We start from the raw sequence: 12002 nt of genomic DNA on the forward strand, positions 1-12002 counted from the left end.
CTACCAAAAGGCTGGTCTATCTTTCTGTTTCCTCACAAGAGCAGTACCGTTCATTTCACCCAAGTGTTACTATTACTATGCATATTATTAATAATTAACAGTTTCGTGCCTTTAATTTAAATTAATTATTTCATTTAATCTTTTGGGGTGCCTTTATGCTTAATTTTCTTCTGATTTAGTATTTTGCATATACATTTCCCCCCGATCTGCTATTTTAGGGGAAAAGCTGTATCTGTGAGGGGTTTGGTATGTTTAGGGGGGTGCATGACTCTCCCATTCCTTCGGCTCCTACCGTTTCCGTCTCTCCCCTGTCTATAGCCGAGCTGATGGCCGGTGCTTCGCTTTTGGTTCTCCGATCCATCTCGTCGATGACCCCGTGCATCTCCGAGCCGGAAAGACTGTGGAAAAGCATCGCTGAGGAAGCAGAGGAGGAGGGCCCGAGTTGCTGTTGCTGCTGACAGTTGTCGGGGTCCCTGCAGGAGCCCAGAACTTGCATTAACCGGAGCCCTCCCCCATGCATCTAGCACGGCCGCCCCGTCTCTCCTTGGGCACCGGGTTTTTCCCCCGGCAGAGCTCTCCGGAGCGCGGCGCAGGCACTGATCCGAGGTTTCAAGGGATGGGGTGCAGAAAAGGCGGGCGAAGGGGATGAGGGAGAGGGGATAACTGGTGGTGTAAGCTTCGGGGCTTGGATCTAGTCTGTTGCGCGGCCCCGGCACATCCCTCTAGGAGGCTTCTTCAGTGCAGGGCTCATTGCCCCAGGTGCAGTCCCAGGCTTTATGCTCTGGCCCAACTGGCAGAAGGCTGGGCACGCTTACGGTTGGGAGGAATTAATAAATAGTAGAAATATAAAAAAATTAAACCATCTTCGGTGAGAAATAAATAAGAATTAGAAAAAAAAAATTACGACAAGCCCCCTACATCGTATTGTGCGAAATTTAGAGGACGAAAGCGAGGGAGAGGGAGGCTGCAGCAGACGGAGAGCAGGCTGGTGCTGCAGGGAGGCTGGGGCGGATGCCCACCGTACGCACTCACAGTCCAGAGGGCTGGCAGCGGCGGCAGCTCAGGGGCAAAGTTTGCTCCTTCCCCGCTCCTCCCCCAGCCCGCTGGAGCTCATTGGGAAAAGAAAAAGCCAAGGGGAAGGAGGAAGAGTTGGACGGGCACCAGATGGGACGGGCACTCGCGGCCCCCCTCTGTCCTTAAAGCGGCGCGGCCCGCGGGGCCCGGGGCGGGAGCGCAGCCGGAGCCGGAGCCGCCGCGGATGTGCGAGCGGCGCGTCTGCAGCGCGGGGACCGCGCGGGGCTCCGCGCCTTTTCTACAGCCCCTCTGACATCATGTCCTGCCCCGCCGCCATTGGCTGCGCCGCGCCCGGGCCGCCGGCATGTGCTCGGGGCCGGGCGGTGTCCCCGCGCTGTCCCCGGGCGCTGTCCCCGCGCTGTCCCCGCCGCCCGGGCACCGCGAGCGCTGCCGCGTCCTGCCCGCTCCGCGGCCTCGGGAGCGGCCCGGCCCCGCGCGGAGCTTGGCGTTTGCCGCCCGGTGACCGTCGGCGACGTGACGGGCCATGGCGCGCCGAAGGGGCTGTGGGGCACAGCTCCTCCAGCGCGGGAGAAGGAGGCGTTCAAGAGTTTGTTTCCACTCCGAGATCATGATAGCCCAAACATTTATGACTAGTTGAATGCACCCAATAACCCTCGTTATGAAAAATATTCAGTGTTAGAATATAATAACTTGAGTCACTCCAGTTTGTGGAGCCTTCCACAAACCAATGCCTCTTGCATCTCTCATTTTCAAATAGACTGTAAGAAAACCAGGCCAGAAAGGTCTCTGAACTTGAGGAAAAGCTTCAGAAAGTCTCCAGGAAAGACAAAGAGTGCACAGGGAGACTGTTCATGATGTCTAAATATTTATCCAGGAGGTGGGTAGTAAGGAAGGACTAATTAGTATTAAAGATGTCAAATATCACACTTCTAATTATGTTAGCAAAGGTAGCACAATGGAAGGTAAATCTGAATACACATCTGAGATCATGAGACTTGCTGCTTAATCCATGACTATGAACTATTACATCACTCAGTGCATTCCCATCAGGTGTTGTTTTCTGACAGAGCGATTTGCCTCTTACAGGTGTAGTGCAGTTAAGATTATCCTTGCTAAAACTGGAATTCTTCTGTTTATAGCCAAACTTGGCTGGGTTTATGTGTTCCGCTCTTACAATAATTGAGGCTTTTTATCATCTTTCTGTTGGGATTGCTCTGAATAGTTAAAGACATTTGCATGTCACAGAGGAGAACAAAGTGTCTCTTGTAGAAATGCATATGAAATAGCCACAAGACCCCTCAAGAAACTATACAGAATGCAAGCTAATTTGGCATCTGTGGGAACTACCCAAAGACTGTCCTAAAATCAGACCTTGGAAACAATGGAAGTTCATGTTTGAATTCAGATTAGAGTTCTGCAGCACAATTCGTGGCTCTGTGTAGTATTTATCTTGATAAAATCGTCTTTCCCTTCTTCCATGCAGTTGTGAGACATTTTCAAGCCCCATCTGTGCTGGGAGCTTTGCCTCCAGGAACAGCTGTGGAACATTGCTCGCCGGACACCACAGACCCCATGGTGGGACAGCACCGGCTTACCTTTGCTCAAGCAATTGGCTGTAGATATCCTTACTCACAGCTGTGTACCGTACTATCCTCGGACGTTTTAATACCAGATTAATTCCCTATCACTGAATTGATTGTGTACTTTTTGCAGCTAAGAAAGGTCATGGATTCATACACTCCATCTGACTTTTCTAATTATCAAAAAGATTTTAGATATTTAACAGAATTAAAATACAGTATTTTACGTTACAGAATTGCCTCAGTGGATGGAACCAATAATACCAAGAGCATGCTGAAAAAGTATGGCACAGTCTCCAGTTCACGGGGTATCTCTGATTATCTTCCTAATGGATATACAAACACAAGAAGACATCCAACCCTTGCTACCAAAACACAAGGAGAGTAACAGAATATAAACATAAAGCTGCTAATGTACACACTGACACATGAATGACATTTACATTGTTCAGAATAAAATCAAGGATACTCTCAAATAATAAGCCACAGAAAAATTGCTGGAGCAAAATCGTCTTCAGAATGAAATGTGGGCTCATTTGAAATGAGAGTTTTTTCATTTAAAAAATGGTGCAGCTAATAATAAAGTCTTTTAACCTGTATTTTGTTATAGGTGACAGGTGAACAAATCACAGGTCTTGAGTTTCTCTACCCTGCCTCTCTTGGTAACGTCATCTCCAGTACCATCTGCTACCTACCAGACAAACAGACCAACCACATAATGAGGTACCAGCTTCCACCCAGCTACCGTGACTAAATCAGAACAAAAGATTCAACGCCTCCTTCAACAAAGGAACACAAGTCTAAGCTGTCTTTACTAATTGCTGGGTTTCAGGTTGTCTGTTACAGATTTTAAGTGAGCTACAAACTTCCATCAAATACTTATAGCTGTTGGATAAAGGTACTAAGAATAAAAGATAAATGGAAGCAAAAGGTAAGAGAGAAGAGAAGAAAGCTTAGAAAATAAGTAACTACTTATGGTAATTTAAAGGCTGTGGAATAATATAAACATGAAAGACCAGGGGGCAGAGTGATTGATATCTCATATGTTTTCAATGCCCCTACGGTTATTAGACTGCAATATATGGGAACATACAATAAACTATGAATTAAAATGTAATTGTAGCTTCGGGCATCTTCTTCATTGTCTGCTGTGGTGTTATGTCTTCATGCACCGTGATTGACAAGGTGTAATTAATCATCTTACTCAGTTGTAAATATGGGCACCCTTCACAGTAGGCATCAGGAAGTGTGTACCAGCAAAGGAAGCAATAGTTGACGCTGAGATACCATTAAATCAAAATCAGAATGCATATATGTTTGGAAATGTGTGTTTGGTGTGATGCTGTTATCGTTTATTTCTAAAATACTGTACCAACAGATTTACTTGATTTGCAAGTTAACTACAACATTAACTGGTTTTATTTATTTTGTCTCTTCTTCATTTTTATAGGCAATGATGTTGTTCTCCTAAAATGTGAGCCAGTTTGATTCCTGTCAGCAAGTGGAGCTCAACTCAGCTCTTCCTCTCCTCGAGTTGCTGCAGACAGACCAGCAGCTTCAGTCAGCTGCTCCATGGACTGGCTTGAAACGGTTCGGGCAAATTATTACTCCATTCATGGATCACCTTCTGCACTTTTTATATACTGAGTCAGACACTTTGGGTCATTTTAAAGTGAAAGAGAATAATGAAATTATCTTAATAAGGAACACTGTTCCATTTAAAAATAGGATATTTATTGTCACCAATGCTGTCCCCAAATTGTAAATGAATGTCTTTTTGAAGATTTTTTCAGTATTCCAGGGTAAGAAACATGTTATATCTGTTTCTTTTTGTAAATCATTGCTATCCTTATCTAGTTAGTACAGAAACGGTGTCTGAGTCATGGGAAATTTAAGTGGTTTGTCTCAGGAAAATTTGGTGGTATGCATGTTTTTGATGCACGTAGAGCTGCTGAATGAATAATTGGCTCCTATTTAATGTCCTCTGCTTTAAAGCTGTCTAGTACATTTGCTGTTTAAAAAAATGTCTTTCAAAGCTGTTAAATATGTAACAAAAAGAGGTTGCTCTCCCCATTCTGACGTGAACAAAGCCATACAGTGAGCTGCCCGAGGTACTTCCAGCATGGGATTAATTACAAACACAATCATAAATGGAAATGTGCAAAGTTTTCCAATTCTTTTTCTTTGCAATACCAGCTGATGAGTGTTTGATAAAAGCATGCAGTAAAAATATCAGTCCAGGAATTAGGTATTAAATATTAAGCCAAGCATTTTTCAGACAGTACGGGATCTGTTGGAGCTATAATTTCACCTTTTACCCTGGATGGAGTTAGATCTCTGTCTGTATTGAGAAGCAAACCGAGCTTAAAAGAGGAGCGCACTCTCAAGAAGATGATCGACTAAGATTGTGTTTTATTTTGATTTGAAAAACTGTCAATCACAGATAAAAAATACCAAATAATATTATTATATATACTAGCTAACTGTATTTGTCTGGTAAACCAGGCATATGCAGGAAAGAGAAATAATACAGTTTAAAAGGAAAATATTCTGAAGGTTTTGCCCAGATGTTGTGCTGAAATTGTTGTTCACTGGTACAAGCAATTGATTTCAGAGGAAAATACAAGCACATATCTATAGATGTGAGAAAGAAATAAGATGTCCAATGTCTCACATATTTCAGTTTATATAGCCACAGCTATTTAAACAATTCCAAAACTGCCTCTACGGGTGTCAAAGAGGGAGGGAAATCTTCAACCACATGATCTTCTCTCCAGAGTCCTGTTAAATCCACTGAACTTAAAACAGAACAAGAAGTGTGAAATATGGGTCTGAACATGTTATGTCAGAAATGTAAAGGTTGGAAGCCTTTTTAGTAACTGATATTAATATTGTATTAAATGTTATGAAAAGGTAGGTGTTGGAGAGAAGGGCTGGGCTCATGTGCAATTTTGTCAAGGTTTTTATCTGTGATTATGATTCCAGATGTATCTATTCCCTGAGGAGAAAAATGAAGTAAAGTTGGCATGTGACATGTGTTCTAAGGTGTTTGGCACAGTTTCCCAAAGTGATGACAAAATGTTCATTTTTATTACAGTGAATTGGTAAAGAAAACATGATTCTGAAGGTCAGTAGCTGTATATTTAAGATAGCTTTGGAGTTTTATTTTGAGCAATAGACATTCTCGGTGATGTGCTTACATCTGATTGCCTGACAAGCATCTACCGTAGTAAAAAATGTAAATAGAATAACTTTTACCAAATATAAAGTGGTAATTACTAGAAATTCAGTAAATTCATGCACAGAACATGACAAAGATTGCAAAAATGTCTCTTTTTTGCATCTAGTACTGTAGCTGCTTCTTAATTATTTTTTTAATCTGTTTACTGCAGACTAATCTTACTGCTCTACAGTCAGAGCTCAAATTAAGTGCAACAAGGTCCTTTGTAGGAACATGTTTTTAATGTAAATGGGCAGATTTTAATTTTTTTAACAAATTGGGGAAGGTTATTTTTTTGGGGGGAAGGTTTTTTACCCAAACGCACATTAAGAGTTGAGATAAGAAAGTTCCCTGTGGCTGCCCAGCTCTCCCTGTCTCGTTCCTGCAGCCCCTGTGTGTGCAGCAGTCCCGGCAGCTCCTTGCTGACAGCAGGGCACCCCGGGCTGCAGGACCAGGCAAACACTCCCTCATAAACATTTTACAAGTTCAGGATCAACCAATCCTCGAGGTTTGGGAGCCTGCCCTGATTGGGTGTATCAGGGATTTGGTAAACACGGCTACATAACAAAAACAAGGTTTGTAGAGAAAAGACTCTGATAGTACTGCCTTCTTTGAATATTCAGAGCCTAAGAATATGATTAATTCCATACTTTACAAGTAAACTTCCCCAGCTCTGTATCCATCTGCAAATATTCAGAGTGATGTGCTCAATACATTCCTTTCTGTTCTACAACCACATTTCTTTGTGAATTTAACCACATCAGAAAGCACTTCAGATTTCTAACACAAATATTCGATGCATTTAATGTAAGGAAGCTTCCTTTATTGGAGGTGATTTGGAACATTTTGTATTTTATAGGTATATTTAAGAGGTTAGCAGTAGGGGGGAATCGTCTGTGGAAAATCTGTCTACAGCTGAAATTCTTAGATGCAGAAGTGTTGCTGAAATGCCTAATACATTTACATTCTTTTGTTAAGTAGCTTACAGGACTATCCTCTTAGCTACCAGATACCCAGATCCCTTTTTTTTTTTTTTTTTTTTTTTTTTTAAGTCAAATAACATTTCTCCTTTTTTTTTTCTTATTTGTTATTTTCAGGAGTATAAACTTGGTTTGGGGTTTTGTGTGCCATTAGAAGATTTTCATTTTCACGGGCTTTTTTAGTTTTTTAAACTACAATTTTGTTGTTCCTTTCAATAATCTTCTGCAGCTTTATTTCATCTTTAGTGCATGCAGAGAAGCCCCTCATTGGCTAGTACATTACTGATACTGATTTACAAGTTTTCCCAGATTAATTTTCCATGGGGTAATTTTTTCCCCAATATAACATAGCTCCAATTTTTAAAAAAGAGTGCCAAATGCTAAGGTATTTTATAGTACAATTGAGAAATTAATTTTTGAAGTCATCGTGTTTGTATTTTAAATTCAGAAACTATTTATACTTCAGTATCAGAAAAATAATGTGTAGAGTTTAAAAATTAGCAGTCTGGTATTTTCCAGATATTGAAAAGTGCCTGCCTAATGAAGGCAGAAGACTTGCTCACTAGATTTATTTTAGAGCAGTGCTTTTAGATATTCATAAATTAAAATGGCAGTTTTCAACTGGATACTTATTACTATTTTATTTGATATTTGCAAGATACCTGACTATTTAATATTTATCCTTTATTTCTCTGAGCTGATCTAATTGCACCTCTCTATTTTGCATTTATTTCTCTTTGCAAACACTACATTATTCACTCTCTCCTGTGCTTATTAAACAGTGCCACCTGCACCAAATGAAACAAAGCTTCTCCATCAATCTATCCCAGCTAAAGAACCCTGACTATATATTATAATTAATTGAAGCTCAATTGAACACTTGAGTCTGAACTAGATACAGTAACCTGAAAAAACATTAAAAAATTAGGATGTACTTTAAAGAAATCTTTTAAATGAAAATGTTCACTCAAAACTGAGAACCTAACCTTGCACCAAGCACTCTTCATCAGCTCTGCACAGTACCTCAAGTAGCAATTAGCAGGTCCTTTAATTAATTAACTATTCCCTGTACATCACAGGGATTTTTGTGGCACTAACGTCATCCTTCATAAGTGAATACCAAATCCGGTCAATATTTTGTCACTCTAAAGCCTTCTCTGGACTACCTGAATGCCACCGCCTGGCTCTGCAGAACCATTTCCCAGCCCAAGAGCAGGTATGGCAAGAGAGACGAACTTTGTAATGCAGCCTGGGGAGTGGGGAGAGCCGGAGCTGGACACAGACAGGGACACGCAGGGCACCTTACGTGCAAATATTGGCAGGAAGAAGAAGTCAGATAAGATGCAAATTGAAACAGTGGCAAGTAATCTTATAAATGTACTTGAGTAGGACGATTTTCTTTAAAAGCTGAATGTACTGTGAACTTTCCAAGTGCTGGAGGCTTTGCTGCTGTGCTGCCTCTTGCTCACACTGTCCGCTCCCAGACAAGAGCAGATTAATTAAGTGGCAGGTCAGACACGAGAAGGTGAGAGGGCATTTCCCACCAATCCGGAACATTTTGCCCATTTTATACTTTGCAAACTTTTTATATAAGCGTGGCTGATTCTTTTCAATGTAATTCTCATTTGGAAAATATTAAGTACTTTTAAGGGAATTACCATCTGAAGATGAGGCACAAAATACGTATTGCTGGTTTTAAGATTTCCAAAGATGCAGTATGTAAATTTGTTTATATAAATATGTATAAGATATATCACAGTATGAGGCTCTGTGTGTGTGTATGAACATATGTGTGTGTAACCATCTATCTATTTGCAGATTCAGACACAGACATATGTTATCATTTTTAGAGGCAAATATCTGCAGAAATAATTCTTTGTGTTCAGTAGTTTTCTTTAGTGTAAACTAAGTTTCTCTTCAGAGATTTCTGTGTTCAGGAAAGATCTTATGAATTTATGTAATGTATAGTATAATTAAATCAAATAAAGTATGCCTTGTATGATTTTGGAAGAATTATAGGTTAGCATTCTCTTTCAACATGTGTAATATTTTGAATTATGGAACCAGCTTTATAGATCATTTAAAAAATAAATAATATATATGATGGACTTGTAGAAATACATATTGTAGAAATCTCAAGAAAGAAGAAAGAATTATTATTAAAATATTTTGAGATGTTTGCCAAATGACATTATCATTTTAAAAACCCACCACATTTAATTTGAACTCTTCATGAGGAGTAATATGTATTCAATTACTAAAAGATAGTAACTGATCCCAGTAAGATTGGCTATTTTCTAAGAGTAACAGAAATTTCCATTTTCACCTTATGGATTCTCCTGCATCACTGTCATTGCAACTTCAGTTAAAAAATTTTGGCATGAGCAAAATGTAAAGTAAAATGTAAAGGTCAACTGATAAGCTATGATTGTATCTCTGTTTTTGCTGTGTAAATCTGCTCTTATCAATAATTCACTATTCGTGTTCTACAAAGACTCTGTCTCTACATTTTTAATTAGCACTTAAAATTTTACAAAGATAATTAAAAAAAGGGAAATACTCTGTACTTGGAGTCTTTATGTCATAATTTACTACACATTTTTTCCAACAGATTTGGCAAATGAATACTCTGTTTTGATACATCAATCTCAAACAAAGGTGGACTCTGATGCAATTTTTCACTGTTCATTTCCCTGAACCTTTTGGGATATAAAGAATTGCGAACAAATACTTAACAGCCTGATCAATAGCCATTGACCATTTGGAGCCCCTCGTACCCTAACAAGCACAGCTTGATCATGTATATTTGATCATGTAAAATTTCAAAGCACCTTGATACAGCAGAGCAAGACTTTCTATGGCATCTTTGTGTTATTTCCTAAAGCACATATTTCCCATGATTTAGCTTTATCATTAATGGAAACTTATTGCACATATATTTGATGAAGCTCAAGAACATGAATTTCAGTGTTATATATCCACAGTATTTCATATGAATGGCAAATATAAAACACTATCCTAACATTTTAGGATAGGAAACTCTGGATGTGCCTATGGATTCAATGGACCCCAGAGTGCAAATCTAAAAAGCCCTATCATTATAAATCTTGTATTCCTGTTAAGTGTTGGCATGCACATTACACTGAGGTGTGTTAAGTTATTTTAGTGGAAAAATTGCAGTAAAAACCTTTCCCTTGATATCCTTTTAAATATATGTTCACATATGTATAAAATAAAAAATATTCAAGTTCACAGCTGTGTTAGCCCTTAGCCTTATTAATATCATGGAAAGAGATGAAGATCTAAGCAAAAAATATTTACAAAAATTTCTTTGCAGAACTTTATTATTGTTCATAATTCTACATCCAATGTTTTTCATACAGGAATTTTAGTTTATCATTAAAATATAACACTGATGCTACATTTGTATAGCTGCCTTTTCTGCTTATAGTCATAATGTTTATTCTAACTTTCTGGGCTTATTATTTTAGACAGATATCAGTTTAATTAGCTTAAGCTGTCATACTCTAATAAATACAGACGGGTTGCCTGGTTCGGGAGGAGGAAGGTGGCTGCAGATTTCAGAAGCAGAGACAGTTAATGCCTTGTACATTATCATGTAAACAGCAAAAGGACAAAAATAATTACCTGATAAACTTTCAATTTCTGACTCTCCCCTATATGCTTTCTGACCAATTTTTCTATAGAAAATCCATTCAAATTAGGCAAGTCCTCTAAATATCTGCAGCATCTGCTGGTTCAGACACCTTCCTTTATGCAGAGTACCATTTTCATATGATAATACATGTAATATGATATAGAATGACAGAATGCATGACAGTTGCCCATAATACATAGAAAGTCACTCAAAGGACAGAAGCGACATTTGGATAATTAGCATCCATTGGGCAGTCAATCATGCGAATAGAAAAAACTGAACAAAACCCACAATGGAGTTAGAAAACAAAAGGGACCCTAGCCAGTCTCAGGATTAACTGCTCTAAAGCGATCTAAATGCTTTTGTATCTAAAGAACTGAGGCTCCCAGGGCTGCCCTGTTCCCCTCTAGATACCCAGGGAACTAATTGTGGCGATCAAAGTTAAAGCATTCTCTCTTCTTTATAGACTGCTAAATACACAGAAAAATTATTTCTCCATTCGTGTTCATTAAACTATTTTAAAGTTAAAAAACTGATGCCACATTCTTTTGCCAAGTGAAATGAGCTAGAGTATTGAGATTGTCCTGCTTTTATGAGAACACAACAGACCTTTTAATTTAAACTCTGCCTTTGTTTGATTAATATTATTTTGCTGTTGTCCATTCTGCTATCTCTTTCTTTTTTGGATAATGAAGGCAATTGTCATTAGAAAGTCCTGTGTGAGAAAAGCCTGAAAACAGGAATAGGAATAATAATGATTATAACAAAGCCCATTAACAAAATTAAGCAGGAAAGGTCTCACAATTTCTTAGTAGCTTCCACTTTATAAAATAAATAAAATATTTTGTCACTCAGTATATGCTGCTCAAAATATTTCCTTTCCCCAGATTAGGGGGAAGATGAGGGCAGCCTCCTTTAAAGCTCCATCTAACAGAAGAGAAAGAGAAAGAGAAGAGATACAGAGAGAGCCCCAGGATGTGGAAAGTCATGAAAATACCTACCCTGGAGACAGTATTCCCATAGGATCCTTTTCATACAAATTCCAACTTGCCTAATGCCCTTAATGAATGAAATAAAAAGAGAATTCAGAAAGGCCCATGCTGATGGCTCCTGCTGGAAAGTGTGTGGTTTAAGGCATAGCTGCAGCAGTTCTGGGAGGGAATCAGCTCCGGTCCCCATCAGCCAAGCAGACAGGAATCACTGGGGCGAAATCTTCCCCCTCACACATTTGCAATTGACTTGAAATAACATCACGACACCTTTGGATAATTGACGCCTTCTTACCTTTCGTTGTCCTTTGTAATTAATATTTGTAGATCTAGAGGTTTCTCCCAGCCACAGATAACGGGAAGGTGGAAGGGGTGGGGAGAGAGAGTGCGTGTGTGCGTGAGTGTGTGTGCGAGTGTGTGCGAGAGAGACAGAGGCAGAGGGAAGGAGAGAGGCAGAGAGAGGCTTTGGTTGTGTGTCTGCTTGGGGAATGGAGTGCTGGTGTATTTGTGTGGATGTGTACTGGGGGCTTTGCAAACCTC

The 12002-nt window shown here is 39.6% G+C and overlaps 1 protein-coding gene and 1 long non-coding RNA gene across 4 annotated transcripts in view; one reads left to right on the forward strand and one right to left on the reverse strand.

Annotated features, from left to right (window-relative positions):
* LHX2 (LIM homeobox 2) overlaps positions 1-12002 on the reverse strand; it is a 33949-nt gene extending 21947 nt beyond the window's left edge. For 2 of the 3 annotated variants that reach the window (XM_010397873.4, XM_010397872.4), the window contains exon 1: positions 293-1265. In XM_010397873.4, the coding sequence (XP_010396175.1) occupies positions 293-520 (228 nt within the window). In that variant the 5' untranslated portion in view covers positions 521-1265. Of the gene's footprint in view, positions 1-292; positions 1266-11757 lie in introns of those variants that run through there. The other variant, XM_010397875.4, reaches the window with a different exon arrangement.
* Positions 3335-6884, forward strand: LOC104688384. The gene is made up of 2 exons (XR_751671.3): positions 3335-3546; positions 4066-6884. It is a non-coding gene; the product is annotated as an uncharacterized LOC104688384 (long non-coding RNA).

This window comes from Corvus cornix, chromosome 17, assembly GCF_000738735.6.
Source record: "Corvus cornix cornix isolate S_Up_H32 chromosome 17, ASM73873v5, whole genome shotgun sequence".
Taxonomy (NCBI): Eukaryota; Metazoa; Chordata; class Aves; order Passeriformes; family Corvidae; genus Corvus; species Corvus cornix.